At 38.7% G+C, this 20,394-nt stretch overlaps 1 protein-coding gene across 8 annotated transcripts in view; it reads left to right on the top strand.

Annotated features, from left to right (window-relative positions):
• Positions 1 to 20,394, top strand: part of FoxP (forkhead box transcription factor P) — a 192,996-nt gene that overhangs the window by 118,922 nt on the left and 53,680 nt on the right. The window contains exon 8 of one of the 8 annotated variants that reach the window (XR_016268517.1): positions 17,792 to 17,970. The exons of 6 other annotated variants lie outside the window; for them this stretch is intronic. Coding sequence is in view for 1 of the 2 variants with exons in the window: in XM_089461912.1 (XP_089318038.1) it covers positions 1,659 to 1,868 (210 nt within the window). In the remaining variant the exon portion in view is untranslated. Of the gene's footprint in view, positions 1 to 1,658; positions 1,901 to 17,791; positions 17,971 to 20,394 lie in introns of those variants that run through there. One more of the 8 variants, XM_089461912.1, reaches the window with a different exon arrangement.

The raw sequence follows: 20,394 nt of genomic DNA, 5'->3' as shown, positions 1-20,394 counted from the left end.
TTTGTGCGAGTGTTTATTCAGTATTACTATTAATAAAAATGCCGCGTCCAAGATCTAATTTTTCCCAGCGGACACATAATGCAATTAGGCAACCGAATATCGTGAGTCAATTATCTGACGAAGAAAGAGAAATCGTCCGAGAAGAGCGCCGCGTTAGTTTGGAACAAAGAAGGGCTTTAATTCGTGCTTCTCAAACACAAGAGTAAAGAGAGGCAACCCGTGAACCGGCTAGATTAGAAACGATAAATCGTCGAGCTTATCGTACAGATGAGCAGAGGAATAATCTTCGAAGTGCATGAAGAAATGGTTCAAGTATTGATTTGAATCGAGCAGCGTTTCGATATAATTGCACCATCGTTTAGTTTGCACTGGTCCTATGGACGTTGCTTGTCAGCATTGTGGCGCATTGAAGTTTGCTGATAAAATGCCCAGTTTGTGCTGCCTTAGTGGTAAAGTGACATTGCCATTATATTTCTATCTATATTAATTATTATTTCTATCTATATTAATATAGTTTTATATTATTGTATTACGTTCATCAAAGCCTAAATTAGTTCAGCTAAGAGGTAACACGACATTCTTTGACTGTTAGGCGGTACGAAGTTCGCCGGGTCAACTAATAAAAAGATTTTGTAAATACCCTGAAATCATTGAATATGTGAAATTAGGATATATTGTCATTGTGAAAATGTATTTAACAGGTAGAGCATATATATATTCTTGATCAGCGCGACGAGCTGATTTGATATAGCCATGGCCGTTTGTCCGTCCGTCTGTCCGTATGAACATGGAGATCTCAAAATATCTTTGAGCTAAAGCTTTGAAATTTTGCTGTATACTTATACGCAGCACGAGTTTACTATAATTAATAAATAAAATAAATAAATAATAAATAATATTTTTAAAAATGATATTATTAATTTGAAAATTGTCCGACCTAGAGACTTTAGATTTACTAGGTCTATGAGCTGAATGTGTTTCACATAGTAGCGACTTGTGCTTTGGCAAAAATACACATTTGAGTGTAAATTTGAGTAAGATAGTCCATATACAAGAGGATTAATTGAACAATTAAATCCTCATAATATAGACCACACTGTAGACTAAAACCAGCCGCTGCTAAGCTGCGAAGTTAGCAGAGCTTGGGAATATGCGTGCGTGCGGATGCATGCGTTTGCATGTGTTTGCATAATAGATGAGTATACTCTATAAACGGAAAAGGGCTTCAACGCGGAAATTTTTTCACGGCTCGACGCCTATATACTTCGGTTAAATGTTGTATTCCGATTAGGTCTTATTTATTTTCACTCTTTTTACGGAAAGCATTGAGTTATGAGACATAGAGTCCATGAGAACTCCAACTCGCCCAACATGTTTATGACCCTCAGTCACTCATTCAGTCTTATTTCGAATGGACTCTATTTTGCTATGTTATGATTGCAGCCATGCATATATTCTGCAAAAATAAACATAAAATATTAAAATTTTTGTGCTTTGGAAACTATGAATTCATATATCGAAATTTATATGTTTCCTTTTCTTTTATAATATTTTATAATTCTGTTGGGTGAATTTTCTAAAAGATTCCCTAAACTAATTTTAATTCAAATTTAACCAAATAATTGATTGATTTAACTTAACCATATAAATAACTTTAGAATGCAGTGCGTCACAATCTGTCTCTGCATAAGTGCTTCATGCGTGTTGAGAATGTAAAAGGCGCTGTATGGACTGTAGATGAAATAGAATTCTATAAAAGACGGCCACAACGTACAACGGCTGCTGCTAGTAATTTAGCAGGAGTGAAAAATTCAATGGATAATAATTTTTATATAGCTTTAAACTTTGGGTATGTGGGACATTGTTAACTTTTCATTATATATGCTTTTCTCTAGTTAATAATTTTTCTATAAATTGCACAGTATAAACATATTCCAATATACATGTATATACATATAAAAAAAAAAGCTCTACTCCAATCAAGCGCATTATTTTATTCTTATCAATTTGATTAGTGATGTTTGATTGCATTGTAGTACAATGAATGTAAACAAATAGTAAGTTCATTACTACATGTTTATGTATTATATACCCTAAACTCATTGAAAATGGGAATGGTGCATCTGTCCGATCGTCTGTACGAGCTCAAAGATCTCTTAAGCAACAAATGCTCTTTCACTCTGTGCACCATACTCATTAAGAGTTTATCAACAAATCAGTTTTTAGAGCGCACTCCAGCCTAAGGCAGTTTATGCGTTTATTTGGATGGACGTGTGGATGTGTTTGTATATGTGGTTATAAAAGAAATGTGCTTACAATAGCAGTTCTTTGATGTGTTCAGAAAATCTCATAGTCGAACAGTCTCGACTGCAGCTTTCATACTTATTTATAATAAAAATGGCTAAAAACTACCATCACATAATATTTTCTGAAAGCTTGAGAAGAAAAATATAAGATAAAACTACACCCATTACAAGATTAAATCCATTAACCCATTGAAATTGGGAAGTCCAGGTATGTTTTTGTGAAAATGTATGTAACAGGCAGAGGGAGGCATGGAACACCCTATAAAGTATGTATATATATGTGGGATTCCTAAAAGCACTAACCAGAGAAAACATAGACTAGGCATTGAAAGTATGGCACGACAAAATCAGTGCGCTGCGACCGCTGCACCCGCTGCCACGAAATGCACACGTTCCCAAATGAAGTACGGTTATGCGCTCTTTTTCCCTTACTTACTCTCTCCCTATCTTTATGCTCACTACCCCTATGGTCTCCCAAATAGCAGCAGCGCACAGACAATGAATATTGTTCGCGACGATCCCAGCTCTTTCCTTTTGAGTGAATGGTATACCGAAATCATAAAAGCGTTTGTCACGCTCATGCAAACAAAATGTAAGCGTTTCGATTGTTATTCGTGGGAAGGGTATGAAAGCGTTGATGCGCATAAAGAATATGATTTCGCGACAGGCAAGCACACACACCCTTGTAGTCTCTGGAAACATGTGTGAGCATTTGTGGCTTGTGTACACAACTCTTGCTGCCTGTGCAAATTGTCAAGCCCAAAATTTACCGTTGGTCGGTCTCGTGAAGTAAGTACATACATATGCATATGGATGGAATCTGGCGATTCAGTAGTTTTTATACCCTGAACCCATTGAAAATGGGAAATCAGGGTATAATGGTTTTGTTAAAAGTATGTAACAGGCAAAAGGAGGCGTGGCAGACCCCACTTAGTATATATATTCTTGATCAGGGCGACGAGCTGAGTCGATTTGGCCCTGTCCGCCTGTCTGTCCGTCCGTCCGTATGTATGAACGCGTCGATCTCAGAAGATATAAGAGCTAGAGACTTGAAATTGCCTAGGACCATAAAAACTTCAAGTGGAAATGAAATACACACGTCGAAATGATACATATTTATTGCCAAAATTACTGATTAAGTCATAAAGGCTCATTTGACAGTCACTCTACAAATCAAACCATACAAAATAAAACAAGTAAGAAAGCTCTAGTCAAGACTGCCCGACTACGAGATCCCCTGAACCCTTCGAGCCATAGCTGTTTCAATCATTTTTCGCGTCTTTCTGCTTACACAAGACACACACACGCACACACACACGCATACACACACAGGCATACACACACACACAATACACACACACACACAGAAATACGCACGCACGCATAAACACGCATTGGCTGCAGTGGTGGCTTACTAAAGCAACTTAATTGTTCAATAACTTTTCTTGTAGATGTACTTTCTTCATGAAACTTTCAGATTATGATTATATCATGAATATGCATGTATTTGCCAAAGCACAAGTCTAATATTTGAAATACGCCTTTTACAAATGTAATGATGAGGGGGTAAATTAGAGGTGGGGTGTAAATTTTGACAAAAACCGAAATTGTATAAAATGCATATAAGTATACATAACAAATTTGGAGACTCTAGCTATAAAGATGTAGGATATATAAATTTATTACTGGTTTTCGATCATTTTCAATGGGAAATCAGGGTATAATGGTAATGAAATGTATGTAACAGGCAGAATACGGCGTGGCAGACCCAACAAAGTATATATATTCTTGATCAGGGTGACGAGCTGAGTCGATTTGGCCCTGTCCGTCTGTCTGTCCATCCGTCTGTCCGTCAGTTACCTATATTGCTAGAGTCTCCAAATGTTTAATGTATGCTTATATGCAATTTATGCAATTTCGTTTTTTGTTAAAATTTACCCCCCCCCCCCCCCTCTTATAACTAACTAATACGCCCTTGTAAAAGGCGTATTTCAAATACTACTACTTAGGCTTAGGCAAATACATGCATATCCATGTTATAATCATAATCTGAAAGTTTTATGAAGATCGTATGTCCATAAAAAACTTATTAAACAATTAAGTTCTCATAGTAAGCGCACACTGCAGCCCATGTGTGTTTATGCGTGGGTGCGTGCGTGTGTGTGTGTGTGCGTGTTCTTGTGTAAGCTGAACGACGCGAAAAATTATTGAAATAACTATTGCTCCAAAGGTTCAGGGGATCTCGTAGTCGAGCAGTCTCGACTATAGCTTTCTTACTTGTTTCATACATATTTTTATAAAATAGATATTTTATTGGGATGGTGCGAGCTTGCCTGAATGGCTCTTAATAGTTTTCTTTTTATACCCTGAACCCATTTTCAATGGGAAATCAGGGTATAATGGTTTTGTTCTTAGTCGATTAATTTTATAAGTCTAAATTTGTTTCTTCTTAAATAGCCTCCAAGTACATATAAGCAAATACATACATTTGCATATATGTATATATGTAAGTCTCCACGCATAGCATCAAGCATTCCAGCCTTATACACGCACTCATTTGTATGTGTGTATACACATAAATGCGTACTCTAGCATATTCTAAGAATCTCGCTGCGATTGATTTGTCTTTGCATTGTTTTTGAATTTCCAGCCGCTACACTGCTTTTTATTTGCTATGTGGCGCCATAAACATAATGTGATTTTGTTTTAACTACTGTTAATCGAAACGACGCGGTGGTGCTGTAGGCAAAAGCGCCGGCGATCTTTATTTTAGATATTTTGACATGAACATGCTATTCGGCTTGGGTGCGAGTTCAAATCCCGCGGAAAACTCGTTATTGTAAATTGCAAATTTTTTTGTTTTTTTTTAGCTTTTTCATATTTTATTAATTTTATAAAAATGTTTCCTTCCTTGCTGTCAATGAATGGAAAAACTTGTTACGTCTATGTGGACGACGTAATAATTTTCTCCCCCAATAAGGAAGACCACATCAGACACATTGAGTGGGTCTTGAAAAGCCTTAGGGATGCAGGCATGAGGGTTTCTCAAAAAAAAGACTAAATTCTTCAAAAAGGATGTGGAATATTTGGGATTCACAGTATGCAGAGGTGGAATTCGGACATCGACCGACAAAGTGCAGGCCATTAAGAATTTCCAACCACCGACAACATTGTTTAACCTTAGATCATTCCTAGGGTTAGCAAGTTATTACAGATGCTTCATAGCAGGATTCGCCAGCATTGCAAGACCCCTAACGGAGATCTTGAAAGGCGAAAGTTTGAAAATAAGCGCCAACCATTCAAGGAAAGTGAAACTCGAATTAAACCAAACCCAGTTAAATGCCTTCAACAGATTAAAAGAGTTGCTAGCGTCCGAGGAGGTGCTGTTGGCATATACCGATTTTAAAAGACCATTTGACTTGACAACAGACGCGTCAGGCCAAGGGCTCGGCGCAGTGCTATCTCAGGGCGGACGCCCTATAACAATGATCTCGCGCACATTGCGAGACAATGAGATTAACTTTGCCACAAATGAGCGAGAACTCCTAGCCATTGTGTGGGCACTGAAAAATCTCAGAAATTACTTGTACGGTGTTAAAAACCTTAACATCTACACAGACCACCAGCCGCTAACACTTGCGGTATCGGATAAAAATCTGAATGCCAAAATAAAGCGCTGGAAGGCTTTCATTGATGAGCATAACGCAAACGCTTATAGATGATAAGCCTGGCAAAGAAAACCTTGTAGCAGACGATCTGTCTCGACAGAATATCAACGCTCTGGAAGACACGGCAGAATCTGATGCCGCTACGATCCACAGCGAAGAGTCCTTAACTTACACAATCGAGACAACAGATAAGCCGGTAAACTGCTTCCGAAACCAGATTATATTGGAGGAAAGCACTGTCCCACAACACAAGACATATATCTTGTTTAGAAGGAAAACCCGACACGTTATACAGTTTTCCGATCGCAACACATTAATACAAACTCTACGAGAGGTTGTAAACTCCGAGGTTACTAACGCAATATATTGTGAACTTCCTATTCTAGCCTCCATTCAGCATAATCTAGTGAAGGAATTCTCCTCAACAACGTTTCGGCATTCTAAAAGTTTCGTGATAGATATATCAGACGTTACAGAGCAAAGGGAAATAGCTATAGCGGAGCACAATCGCGCTCATCGCGCAGCACAGGAGAATGCCCAACAAATACTAAGGGACTATTTTTTTAAGGGGATAACCCCTTTACCTTCATATTCTGGAGAAATGTTACATGTAGACATTTACTCCACAGATGGGAAATACTTCTTAACCTGTATTGACAAATTTTCCAAGTTTGCTGTCGTCCAACCAATCCGATCACGAGCAATTGTGGATGTAAAGGCTTCACTCTTGCAACTTTTAAATTTTTCCAAAGACAAAAACAATCTACTGCGATAACGAAAAATCACTAAACTCAGAGACCATCAGGGCAATGTTGTCAAACAACTTTGACATAGTGATCACAAACGCACCCCCCCTACATAGTACATCTAACGGGCAGGTCGAGCGTTTTCACGGTACTTTAGGGGATATAAGTCGTTGCCTAAAAAATGGAAATCACATTGAAGATACTATTGACAGTACCCTCCTTGCGACAATAAACTACAATAGGTCGATCCACTCGGTGACAAAGAAAAAGCCGATAGAAATTATTGATAATATCCCTACAAACGTTGCAGTGCAGATAAAAAACAACCTCACGTCAGCACAAGAAAAGTCTTTGGAGCAACATAACAAGAACAGGGTCCAAAAAGCGTACCAAATAGGAGAGAAAGTATGGGTAAAGTCCAACAAGAGACTGGGAAACAAACTTGCACGCTTTTCCACCGAAGCAGCGGTTGAAGCAGACCTTGGAACAACGGTTCTTATAAAGGGGAGGGTGGTCCATAAGGACAACCTTAGTAAACCATTTGTTTAATTTTTTAATTAAAAAAAAAAAAAAAAAAAAAAAAATCCTTTTTAATAACTACATTCTTTTACCATAGGATAAAATATATTCTAGTTTTAAAAATAGTGGCTCTGACTAGAACTGAAGCGACTTCGAGACTTAATGACTATACGCACGCGGACTACATACCTATAATAGACGGCGACGTGACGATTTGGGACGAATACGGCTACAAGGGACACACAACTAACCTGACGATATTCGGGACATATGTTGACGAGACGTGGAACTTAATAGACGGACTACCCAAAGACCATATGAGACAGGTACTTAAGACTGACTTACAACACATAGCCACTTTAATTAGTACCCTTAACGTTCACCATAGACAGGCCAGAAGCATAAACTTGATAGGTAGTGCCCTTAAAGCAATAGCAGGAACCCCAGATTTCGATGACTGGGAGCAGATAAAATTTAAACAAGGACAATTAGTAGACGCTGAAAACAAGCAAATCGAGATCAATAACAAAATTAAAGTAAGACTCAACGAAATTTCAAGAGCTCTTAACACAATTCAAAAACCAGATACTGAAGCCGAATATCTTTATACGACTATCTTGGCGAAAAACAGAATGATTATTTCGGACTTAGAAGATTTGATTCTTTCAATTTCCCTGCGGGATTGCGGGACAAAAACCTTCGCCGTGCGGGATTGCGCCCCTACAGTGAGCACCACCATCTGCAAACAAATGCAGAAAGCAACATGTGCCCAACAGTTGGTCTCAGGTTGCACTGCACAATGCGCTACACGTCTTGGGCATCTAAAGCTCATAATCGTAGTCGATGAAGGCATCGTTATCATCAACAGCGCCACTATCGACATAGTGGGCAGCACCGGAACTAGCCAGCAGGTCACGGGGACTTATTTAGTCACCTTCGATGACCACATCTCATTGAATGGAACAACGTAACGGAACCTTACATAAATCATCGGGGTATTCTGAGAAAAAAACCAGCAGTTTCGACGTCAGGAATAGTCAACATCACACTATTCCGAGAACACCTGAGCCTTCCGTTCCTGCACGACACATCAGTAACCTCAAGGCCGAACTGTCATCAAGGTCATTTGGTTGCGTCACTATCATTGACTCTCTTGTCTTCCTCCTAGTTATCGGTTTTAAACTATGTCAACGGAAGTCGATCAATGGGAAACCCGAGGACGGGTTTCAACCTACCCGGGGAGGAGTTAGCACGCGCCGATCAAATAGTGCTGACAACAAGTCGGCAATTTCTACACCGGACGCCGTTGCGACAGAGTTGCAGGCGAAATTAGACACCAGCACGCAGAAGCGGGCTGATCATCCATGGAAGACGCAAGCTCAGCGTTCTGTCGGCCCGGCCGCCGGCACCGATGGCTTGGAGCCGCCGTTTAGTTTTATAAAAGTTTAGTTTATAATCTTCTCTCAGAAAGCTCACACGAGCAGTAAAATAAAAAGATTCAAAGTAAAACACAGTCTTGTTATAATTTATATGCGGGTTGACCACCCAAGTCCAACGAGCTATGGTAGTTATATGTCCGCCCATAGGGGGCGTGGCACACCGCAAAAGTTTATATCCCCTACAGTTTAAGAGCTAGAAGCTTCAAATTTTGATAGTTAAGTTACTGGTAGCCTCCTCCATCGATGCCCCAAAAAAAATTTTAAGCCTCCTTAGGGGCATGGCATATCGAAAAATACCCTATACTTTTCACATTTGTTGAGCGATAGATAGATAGATAGATATTCATAATATGGAAAGAAACATTTTTATGAAATTTATGAAATTTACAATTTACAAAAAGTGTTTTCCGCGGGATTTGAGCTCGCACCCAAGCCGAATAACATGTTCATGTCAAAATATCTAAAATAAAGATCACCGGCGCTTCTGCCTACAGCACCACCGCGTCGATTCGAACAACAGTAGTTAAAACGAAATCACATTATTGTTATGACGCCACATAGCAAAAAAAAAAAAAAAAACAGTGTAGCGGCTGGAAATTCAAAAACAATGAAAAGACAAATCAATCGCAGCGAGATTCTTAGAATATGCTAGAGTACGCATTTATATGTGCATACATACACACATACAAATGAGCGCGTGTATAAGGCTGACTTACATATATACATGTGGGATTCCTAAAAGTTGCAGCATCCCTGGCAGATGCACCAGAAAGTGATTCGGAGTCAATGCAAGCTTAGAGTTAGATGAGCCGTCGCTAAGAAAGGAAGTCGTAAGAAAGTCGTCAACTAGAGCAGTCGCGCAGCTGACTTAGATGAAAGTCAAATAAAGGTCACAAGAACTGATCGAAATCGCCCATAAAAAGCCATAATCCATAATACTAAATGAAATAGATTGTAGACATTTATTGTGAAACTCGTCAGAGTTTATAATTAAGACTCTTAGATATTCAATAAATTAAATAATCCTACAAATTGGGGACTCAACCGGGATTGGTCCAAGTTACACCGCGAACAATTAAATTAATTGAACCGCGCAAGACAAAATTGCAGAAATCGCGTAGTAAACAATTATCACAAACGTATGAGCGAGACAGAAGATATGCTCAGTGACAGTTTCAAGTTACTTTACAATTCACTTTTCTGCTAAAGCGAAGCGCGCAAGCAGAAAGCAGACAAAGAAGAAATAGTGCATGCAGGGACGTCGAAGCAGTCAGTCGATGTCAAATTTTGCTGATACGCAGGCGGATGAGCTGGTGCGTAAAGAAAAAGTTAATCAAGAACGCAAGCAAGGTGGCTGTGCGCTACGATTAACTACACTAACTTGTCGGTGAGATTCGTCGTGGGACGTAGTCGATCGAGAGCGCAAGCCATGTGGCTGTGCGCTACGATTGATACCGTCAGGACGCAGCCGATCAGTGCTGCCAGAATTTTGAAGGCAAGAATTGCTAGAATTTCAAAAAAAAAGTTGCTAAAATTGCTAAAAAATTTATTAAAATTGCTAAAAGAAATTGCCAAATTTTGTTAAAATTTTATATGTTAAATTTATTACTTTTATTTATGATTAAGTTTTTAAATGATAGTTAAAATGTCGTCCAATTGTTCCAATATACTTTCTTCATCATTAATAGCATATTTGGAGCTGTCGCTTATTTTTGCCAAACATTTTTTTGGCAGCACATAATTATGGCAGCATTTATCATGCCTTTGTAATCCATATCTGTAATATTTTTCTAAGTTTGTATAAAGAGTTTTTATTAATTTTATGTATAGGCACAGTGCAGCCTCATGCTCCTCCGTCTTGTCACATTCGCAACTCGCCACTCAACCACACATCGTGAAATTTTTGGGTATACGTTTTTGGCATATTTTATAAAACTTTTAATGAATCTAACAAAACAGCATACAATTTAAAGCTCAGCGCACAAATGACACTCGATCACTTTCGATGAATTTGTGAACTACTTATTGTTCACAACTATTCACAAGTTTGTGCATTTATCGATATTGTTATGATTTTGAACAAGTTGAGTTCTTTTTTATACCCTGAACCCATTTTCAATGGGAAATCAGGGTATAATGGTTTTGTTGAAATGTATGTAACAGGCAGAAGGAGGCGTGGTAGACCCCACAAAGTATATATATTCTTGATCAGGGCGACGAGCTGAGTTGATTTGGCCCTGTCCGTCTGTCTGTCCGTCTGTCCGTCCGTCCGTCTGTCCGTCTGTCCGTATGTATGAACGCGTCGATTTCAGAAGATATAAGAGCTAGAGACTTCAATTTTTTTTTTAAATGTCTGTAATTACAGCGCGCATATCAAGTTTATCATTAAAAATCGATAACTCATCCCGATCTTTTTTATCGATAAAAAACCTTATCGAAAACCAGTTATAAAATTATATCTTCTAGACCTTTATTACTAGAGTCTCCAAATTTTTAATGTATGCTTATATGCAATTTATACAATTTCGGTTTTTGTTAAAATTTACCCCCCACCCTTAAATTCACCCCCTCACCCTCACTTTTGTAAAAAGCGTATTTCAAATACTAGAGACTTGTTCTTTGGCAGTTACATGCATATCCATGTTATAATCATAATCTGAAAGTTTCATGAAGATCGTACGTCCATAAAAAAAGTTATTAAACAATTAAGTTCTCATAGTAAGCGCACACTGCAGCCCATGCGTGTTTATGCGTGGGTGCTTGTGTGGGTATGTGTTTGTGTATGTGTGTGTATGTGTTTGTGTATGTGTGTGTGTATGTGTATGTGTGTGTGTATGCGTTTGTGTATGTATGCGTGTGTGTGTGTGTATGTGTGTCTGTATGCCTGTGTGTGCGTACGTGCCTGTGTGTGTGTGTGTGCGTGTTTCTTGTGTAAGCTAAAAGACGCGAAAAATTATTGAAATATCTATTGCTCCAAGGGTTCAGGGGATCTCGTAGTCGAGCAGTCTCGACTAGAGCTTTCTTACTTGTTATTTGTTGGGTTCAGGGTAGTATCTAGTCGAGCACTCTCGACTAGAGTTTTCTTACTTGTTTCCTTTGGTTTTGGGGCTATCGCTTAGCATTGCAAAGCGATTCTCCCCTTGACTATAATGCCCTGTGGGCATAGCTGTGTATTTGACTTACTATATGCTTTTATGCTTCTGTGTGTATTGGAAGGTGAAGAATGAGTGTACAAAAAAAAAACAGGCGCTTGAAAAATTGATAAGCTGTGAACTGAACTTTACTTTACGATAACACAACCGTTCGGTACGAGGTCTAGTCGACGACTGCCTTACAATATATTGGCTAGTGGACTATAAAAACTTCAAGTGGAAATGAAATACGCATGTCGAAAGGCTCATTTGACAGTCACTCTACAATTCAAACCATACAAAATTGACAAACTACTGAATCGCCAGACAATTATTATCCCATCTCATACATACATACACATATGTATGCAAATGTATGTGCTCACTCAGAGGCCAATCAACGGTAAATTTTGGGCATTTCAATTTGCTCAGGCAGCAAGAGTTGTGTGCGTAACTCACACATGTTTCCAGAGACTGCAAGTGTTGTGTGCTTGCCCGTCGCGAAATCATATTCTTTATGCGTATCAACGCTTTCATACCCTTCCTACGAATAACCATCGAAACGCTTACATTTTGTTTGCATGAGAGTGACAAACGCTTTTATGATTTCGGTATACCATTCACTCAAAAGGAAAGAGCTGGGATCGTCGCGAACAATTTTCATTGTCTGTGCGCTGCTGCTATTTGGGAGACCATAGAGAGAGATAGAGTGAGAGAGAGTAGGACAAATAGCGCATAGCCGTGCTTCTTATAAGAATGGCACCATTTCGTTTGAGCGCTTGCAGCACACTGATTTTGTCGTGCAATATTTTCACTGCTTGAGCCTCAAGAGACTGAGCCGAGCAAATACGAAGTTGTGTAGTCTCCTCAGCGCATTTCTTCGTCGGTGAAAAAATTTGTTCTAGATGTCTAGTCTATGTGTTCTCTGGTTAGTGGTATCAATAAATTGTGTAGCAAAAGTAGAAAATCTAAAGTCGTAGGAGCAATTGTAAGCGAGCAAAGTTAAAAGAGTCAATTAACATAACATAATAAATTGCTAATCGATGTGTACATTCACAGCTGATTGGGCTGCTGAATAATTTAAATAACGAAAAGCGATAAGTTTAAATTTATTGTTTAAGTAAACTGATAAATAGTTGAAAAATGGAACGAAGCGAGATTTTAGGGCTTGTTGTTGGCCAATTGAGAGGTAAATTAGATAAATTGCAACTGAGTACTGCTGGACGCAAAGTAGAATTGGAGAACAGGCTGTTAGAACATTATGGTTTAGGAGTAGAGGAAGAGGACCCAGATGATGAAATAGTGAAAACAGTTCCATTGGTGCGTAATGTTGAGCAAGGCAGATCGTGGTTTACACTTAAAGATGTCGAAGATAGTGTAGATAAGCTTGATGGCTCGAGTTCAGTTACTGTTCAGTGGTCAGAGCTGCAGTTGTTTGTGTAGACAAAGCAATTTGTTGAAGGTGCTGCTAAGTCGCTTATTTGCAGTCAGAGAGGTATCAATAACTGGGGAAATCTAAAGCTGCACTGATAAGTAAATTAACTGTTTAATCTATCGAGCTTGGTAAAAAAGTGTCTTATTTATCCTAGAATCTGGATCCCTTCAACAAAATACTCGATCAAGCTCCCTTCATCTAAATCGATATTCCTTGCTATCTCCATCAAGGCATACAAATATTCCTGAAGTAGCTGCCTCTTTCTCAACCTTCTGTGAATTTCTGCCGATGTCATTTTTACCTCAAATTTACTTATCAGTGCAGCTTTCGATTTCCCCCAGTTATTGATACCTCTCTGACTGCAAATAAGCGACTTAGCAGCACCTTCAACAAATTGCTTTGTCTACAGGTACAGGTACAGGTACAGGTACAGGTAGAGAACTTTCAGAGGTTGCGAAATTCGAAAGTGATTGAAAAAGAGAATCCAGAGAAAGATTTTTCGGATAGCAAAGATAGGATATGCTTTAAATGTGGAGATTACTCGCATTTCTTTAAGAATTGTCCTAAGAAAGAGTTTTGTTGCTTTAAATGTGATAAGTCAGGACATCGTGCAGTGCAGTGCAAGGGCGAAGTCGAAAATGAGCAGAAGAAATCGGAGATATTGTTAATGAAGTCGATTCAAAAGTATACCAGAAGTTGGGGATAAGGCAATTGTCAAGCCTTAGTGAAACTTTAAAGGGTGTAGGTGATGGTCAGATATTGACGTTCGCAAGTTTTACAATAGCAGTAAAGATTCATAATGTTGAAATGAATATCGAAATTCATGTAGTGCCAGATGAGGATATCGCGGTCACGGTAATTCTTGGCACAACAATTTTAGATTTCGTTGATATAGTAGTGACTAAAATTAGAATATTATTACAGCCATCAGCATCCGAAACAATTAATAGATAGCGATCAGGTCAAAAGATAAAGGATTTGGAAGCGGAGAAAATGATTAAGCAAAGAGTTTCGGAATATGTTTCCTCAATTGTGTTAGACGCCAAGAAGAACGGCAAGAAGCGTTTAAGTTTGAATTGCTTAAAAATGAATGAAGAAGTGTTCCGAAAAAAATTGTTAAAGAGAAAAGACGAAATTAAAACGAAAATGAATGAAAAGTATTCAAAGCCGTACAATATAGCAGAGATGAAAGATCAAGGCAGATATGATGTAGAGAAGGCAGTTGGAGAAGGACCTCATTGGATGACGACAGTGTCCGAATATATAAAAATGAGGATTCTTTCGGGTGAAGGACTTGTCAGGAGGGCCGAATGTGTAATTCCTAAAAGTTACAACATCCCTGGCAGATGAGCCGCAGAGTAGTTCGGAGTGAACGCAAGTTTTGAACTAGATCAAGAGTCGTTCTTAGAAGAAGAAGAGTCGTGGGGTAGCCGTAGTACAGAGCAGTTGTAAGGCAGTCGCAAAGTAGAGAGGACGTGCAGTTGAAATTACGGGATAAGGAAAGAAAGTAGAAGTAGAATGGAGATCGCGGGAGGTGATGGGGTTCGCCTGAGGAGGATCACGTTCGTGTAATTATTAATTAAATTATATAAGTGTGGCTAAAATTAATCTTTATAGTATTATAATCTAATTAATATAATATAAATTGTAGACATTTATTGTGAAACTCATCATAGTTTGTAATTAAGAGAAAATCGTAAAATTGACTCTTAATACCAAATAAATCATAATCCTACATATATATATATTCTTAATTAAAATAACGAGCCGAGTTGATCTAGTCATGTTCGTCTACAAGTCCGCCTGTCCGATCGTATGAACGCCGCCATCACATAAACCTAAATAATTTATATTTGCTGTATAAATGTCGAAAACAAAAATGGTTACAACGCGCAATTTGCCCCAATTTTTAATGCTTACATCAAAAACCCCTCTTTGAAGGGTATTTTCACATGTTGAAATTTGTGTGAATGCCTGTGTGCATGTGTTTTTGAATTTATGCATGCAAGTGCTAAATGATTTAAAATTATTTGTTTGCAGAGTTAAGATGATCTCTTCTTGACTATAACTCTTTTTTCACATTATACCCTAAATCTATTGAAAATTAGAAATCAGGGTATAATGTTGGGATAGTTACATATATATTTTTTGATCAGGATGACTAGCTGACTTGAACTAGCCCTGTCCGTCTGTGCGCTCATTCGTCCGACCGTCTGCCCGTATGCCTTTGCGTATGCTAGATTTTAAATTGTAAATACAATTTCCGTCCGCCCGTCCGCTCCTCTGCCTGTCTGTTCCATTAGGGAGGCGTGGGAGACTCTATAAAGTACAAGCAGTACAAGTTCATAATATATATTCGATAATTCATCCTATCTCATTTTATCGACTATAACTACAATTTGATTTTGGTTATACCATGCCCACTTTGCCCCCTATATAAAAAAGGAACTTATTTCAAATATTACACAGTTTTGCTTATATACTTGTATGCTTGTATTAGTACGTGAGTGTGTATGCATTAAAAAAGGTAGAATGGTTGGAATATCACTTATTCAAAGGGTTATGTAGATCTGCTAGTCGAGCAGTATCGATTTGTTATACCCTGAACTCATCGATATTGGAAATGGAATTGTAGGGTATTATGCTTTGGAGAAAAGCGTATGTATGAAGGCCCCAAATAGTATACATATGCCATCTTTTAGATCCGCCTCTCCGTCCGTGCAGGGATCTTATAACTTTAAATTTATTTCGGTGTACGTCATATATATCCAAGGATATTTTGACCTCGTTTGTAAAACTTTACCTAAATGATAAATAATAATACTTTGTAATTTATAGAACAATTAAAAATAATATTTTTTCTCTCGTTCTTTTAATAGGAAGGAGTAGCATGACCTATACGTTTGTCCTTTATTATATCCTCCATCTCTTCTAGTTATTTTATATCTATAACAGTAGTAGTATCTGTATTAAGTTCAAACAGCGCTGTTATGCCACGTGCTAATGGCTCCTTTTAAGACAATCGAAATAGTCGTCGCTTATATTTTGATTGCCTTTAACGTAATTGCAATGGAAAGTTTATTAATCATTATGTAAGAATCTCGCACGTCAGTGCGATAATCACTTACAATTAGTCTGTTTAGGATTTGCCGTTTGCACTTTTGTTTATTAAGAAGAGACTTTTTTAATCATCCACCACAAAGAATAATTTGTAGAATGGTTGAGTATACGAAGATCGTATACATGCCTCCGACGCGCTCAATGACTGGCAGGTAGTGCACTGGGAAAAGATAAGGGTCATATGTACGGACTCTATAAATGACAAATGAACACTAACCTTTGCAACCCCAGAGTCAAATTATGTTAGAAACGAGCGCAGAGCCTTACAGCCTCAGCGATAATATAAGAATAGCTAATAGACCAACGCGGAGGCTTACAAACATAGCGATAAGATAAGAATATGTAATAGACCAATGCTGAACCTTGCGCACTCAGCAATAGACGCACTAGATTTAAGGGTTGAAAATATGCATGAGTCTGGGTCTATAAACCAATGCTCAGAAGAATAAAGATCAATACGAAACTAAACACCATCATAGTCAAGTGTATACGCTCATCAGGTTTGCCGATTTACCACGCTCCTAGTGGCCGTAGACATGTAATATTTTCATCAGTCTTCATAGAATCATAACATTAGCTCGCGTGCAAAATATTAACATTCTATCTTTACGACTCCAGGAGATACAGTTTTATCCTATTTGTCACGGCCCCAATGGGCGTAGATCTACCATGGCATGTGATCTTGGGTGGTCGACGTGATCTGTATTTCAGCTTTCTAGCTCTTCAACTAATGTGATTTATGGCATATCGGAAAATGCATTTTCCGATTTGTCACGACCCTAGTGGGCGCATCGGGAAAATTTTAACACTTTATAAATCTGAGATATACAGGAGTATGTGTTCCTAGCTTAAATAGCGCCAAAATAAACTGCGTTCATACGGACAGACGGACGGACATTGCACAAAAAACAATATACTCATTTCACTTTCGTGAATGAGTATAGAAAAAAATTTATAGTTGAATTACTAATAATCGCCTCTGCTGATGACCTGGAATTAATTATTATGCCTCTTTGAGGCGGGCATATCAAAAAATTTCCTGCAATTTTCCTGGGGATTATTTGTATGACATACAACCCTTTTCTTGCCAGCCAGGAAAGCTTTATCAAGAAAGTCTTATAATTTTCATAGATTGAAAAAAAAAAAAATATTAATAACCGGCTTCATAATTTTCGACTGACAGCGCCTTAATAGAGTTCTGAGTGCACGTAATTTCTTTGCAATTGTGCTTTCTACGCTCGTCTAGTCTTTAAGCCATGCCTTATAAGAATCATAACGTATATAACGTAATAAATGTCCGTTCGTTTATCTGTTATATGTAATTGACATCAAATTACCAAAAATTTCTTTAACTGCATACTACCACTAGCCATAGAGCACAAAGGCCGGACACACAGTATAAAGAGTTTTTTTTTCACTTTTTTTAGTATTGAAGCCCCAGACAACTTGCTCGGCTCCTTATATTTAAAGCACAATCATTTCGCTTCATGCGCTCGACTGAGATGGTCGACTTTGTAAAGTAGCTCGCCCTCGAACCGCCTTACATTGCGTTGTCTGCTCGCGCCATAGCAAGCAGCCTTTTGTAGTGCGGAAGTTGGATAATAAGGTTTGATTGGTAGTTCGTAAGCCATTGAAGTTTTGCACTTTGTTGTAGTTTTCATTTGTAGTACGTAAGCTAGATAATAAGGTTTCATTTATAGTTCGTAAGGCATTGTTGTATAATTATTAAGTTTCCATTGGTAGTTGCAGGTTTCGTAGCAATTAGACTTTGTAACGCGTAAGTTTAAAACTGTCTGATCTGAAAGTGAGCGTGGGCGCGGGCAACGGTGGAAGTTCCTCGGTCGGCAGTCTACCGCCCGTAGTAGCCCAATTAACCTCCCATAACGCACCCACGTAGTCGGCGAAGTTGCTCCGCGTGGTCACCTAACCTTTAACCAGTATCCCCCCATTTCCGATTCTGTGTGTCCCGTAGAACTTAACAAATTTTCTTCTAAGTTCTGGCCTTTGTGAGACCGAGTTTTAGCCTCGGCCGTAATAAATGTAACCTTACAAGTGGAGCCCGAGGGACCCGGGGCAGGAGAAAGCGTGGTATACGGGCGGCGTAAAAACCAGGGACCACAAAGAGTTATGAATTTAAAACAAGTAAGAACGTTGCAGTCGAGCGTTACCGACTGCGGAATACTCATTCACATCCCATCAACAATTTAGTAGTTAAGTTTCGCTCTAGTACTGTACCACGCTCCTACTGAGCGTCATGTTTGGTCAGTTCTTGGAACGTGATAACAATACCCTAACTACAAAGTTTGAATGCTTACCCTCAAAAAATGTGAAAATTACAGGGTATTTTTCGATGTGCCACGCACCTAAAGAGGCGTAAAAATTATTTTTGGGTCATCGATAGAGGAGGTTACTGCTAACTTAACTATCTAAATTTGAAGCTTCTAGCTATTATACGCCCCCTGTTGGCGGACATATATAAGACAAAACTTTTTGGTCTTTAGCGGGGTGATGAGCCCGAGTATATATACAAAATTTGAGGTCTCTGGCATCAATAGTGTTCAAAATATAGCAGAATTTAAAAAATCACTATATCTTCAGGTCCGATTTGCCACGCCCCTAATGAGCGTAGACTTATAATTTTCCTGTCTTTCGTGATCTAGGGTGGTCGACGCGGTCCTACATACCAAATTTCAGCTTTCTAGCTCTTCAACTAACATGATTTATGGCATATCGGAAAATGCATTTTCCACGCATCGGGAAAATTTTAACACTTTATAAATCGGAGATATACACGAGTATGTGTTCCAAATTTCAAGTCTCTAGCTTCAATAGCGCCGAAATAGATTGCGTTCATACGGACAGACGGACAGAAGGACGGACGGACAGCAAGAAGGACATTGCACAAAACCAATATACTAATTCACTTTCGTGAATGAGATATAGTCCGATATAGCCCTGCAATTTGCTAACTTCTGAGATCGACGCACTCATACGGACGGACGGACAGACGGACGGACGGACGGGCAGACGGACAGGGCTATATCGACTCAGCTCGTCGCGCCGATCAAGAATATATATACTTTGTGGGGTCTGCCACGCCTCCTTCTGCCCGTTACATACTTTTCACAAAACCATTATACCCTGATTTCCCATTTTCAATGGGTTCAGGGTATAAAAAAAAACATTTGGTGATACACCCATGTAAACAACTCAAGCTTACTTTAGGTATAAATCGTTCAAAGAGGGGCGAGAAGAAGTGAACGATTTACCACGTTCAGGACGTCCTTTGACTTCTTCAACTGAAGAATTCGTGGTGTTGTATATTCGGAATTCTTACCGGAGGGCCAAGCCATCAATAAAGAATATTATCCTGGCGCTATGAATGCAATGGTGCAATGATCATAGCAATAGCTATCAATAATTTTCGAATTTTAGTGGGATCATGCCCTATTTTTTGTTGCGCACTAGACTTGAAAATTGCACTATATACTCTGGTTAACAGCGTTTGGGCTGTGAATGAGGATTCTGCAATCGGTATCGACCGACTGTTTTTTTTTTTTAGCATTAAAGCCCCAGATAATTTCTTATTTGCTCGGTTCTCTTTATGTTCGAGCTACGAAAAAAAGGACAATCATTTCGCTTCATGTGCTCGACCGAGATGGTCGATTTTTGAACAAAAGATGTCTCTATGCTCAAGTTTTTGTCTTGCTCTCTCTCTCTCTCTCTCTGCTCTCTCAAATGCTTCTATGCTCAATTTGCCGTAAATAAAATAACTTATGTGTCTTTTTGCCTCTCTCCTTTGGGCTTCTTTTGAGCCTCAATTTTTATCCTCATTCACGAAAGTGAATATTGGTTTTGTGCAATGTCCGTCTTGCTGTCCGTCCGTCCTTCTGTCCGTCTGTCCGTATGAACGCAATCTATTTCGGCGCTGTTGAAGCTATAGACTTGAAATTTGGAACACATACTCGTGTATATCTCCGATTTACAAAGTGTTAAAATTTTCCTAGGGGCGCGACAAATCGGATAATGC

Source organism: Drosophila arizonae, chromosome 2, assembly GCF_054131065.1.
Source record: "Drosophila arizonae isolate 15081-1271.41 chromosome 2, UAZ_ARI_1.0, whole genome shotgun sequence".
NCBI classification, from domain to species: Eukaryota; Metazoa; Arthropoda; class Insecta; order Diptera; family Drosophilidae; genus Drosophila; species Drosophila arizonae.
Note: the sequence above shows the minus strand (reverse complement) of the source record. Positions and strands in the feature narration are given on the sequence as shown.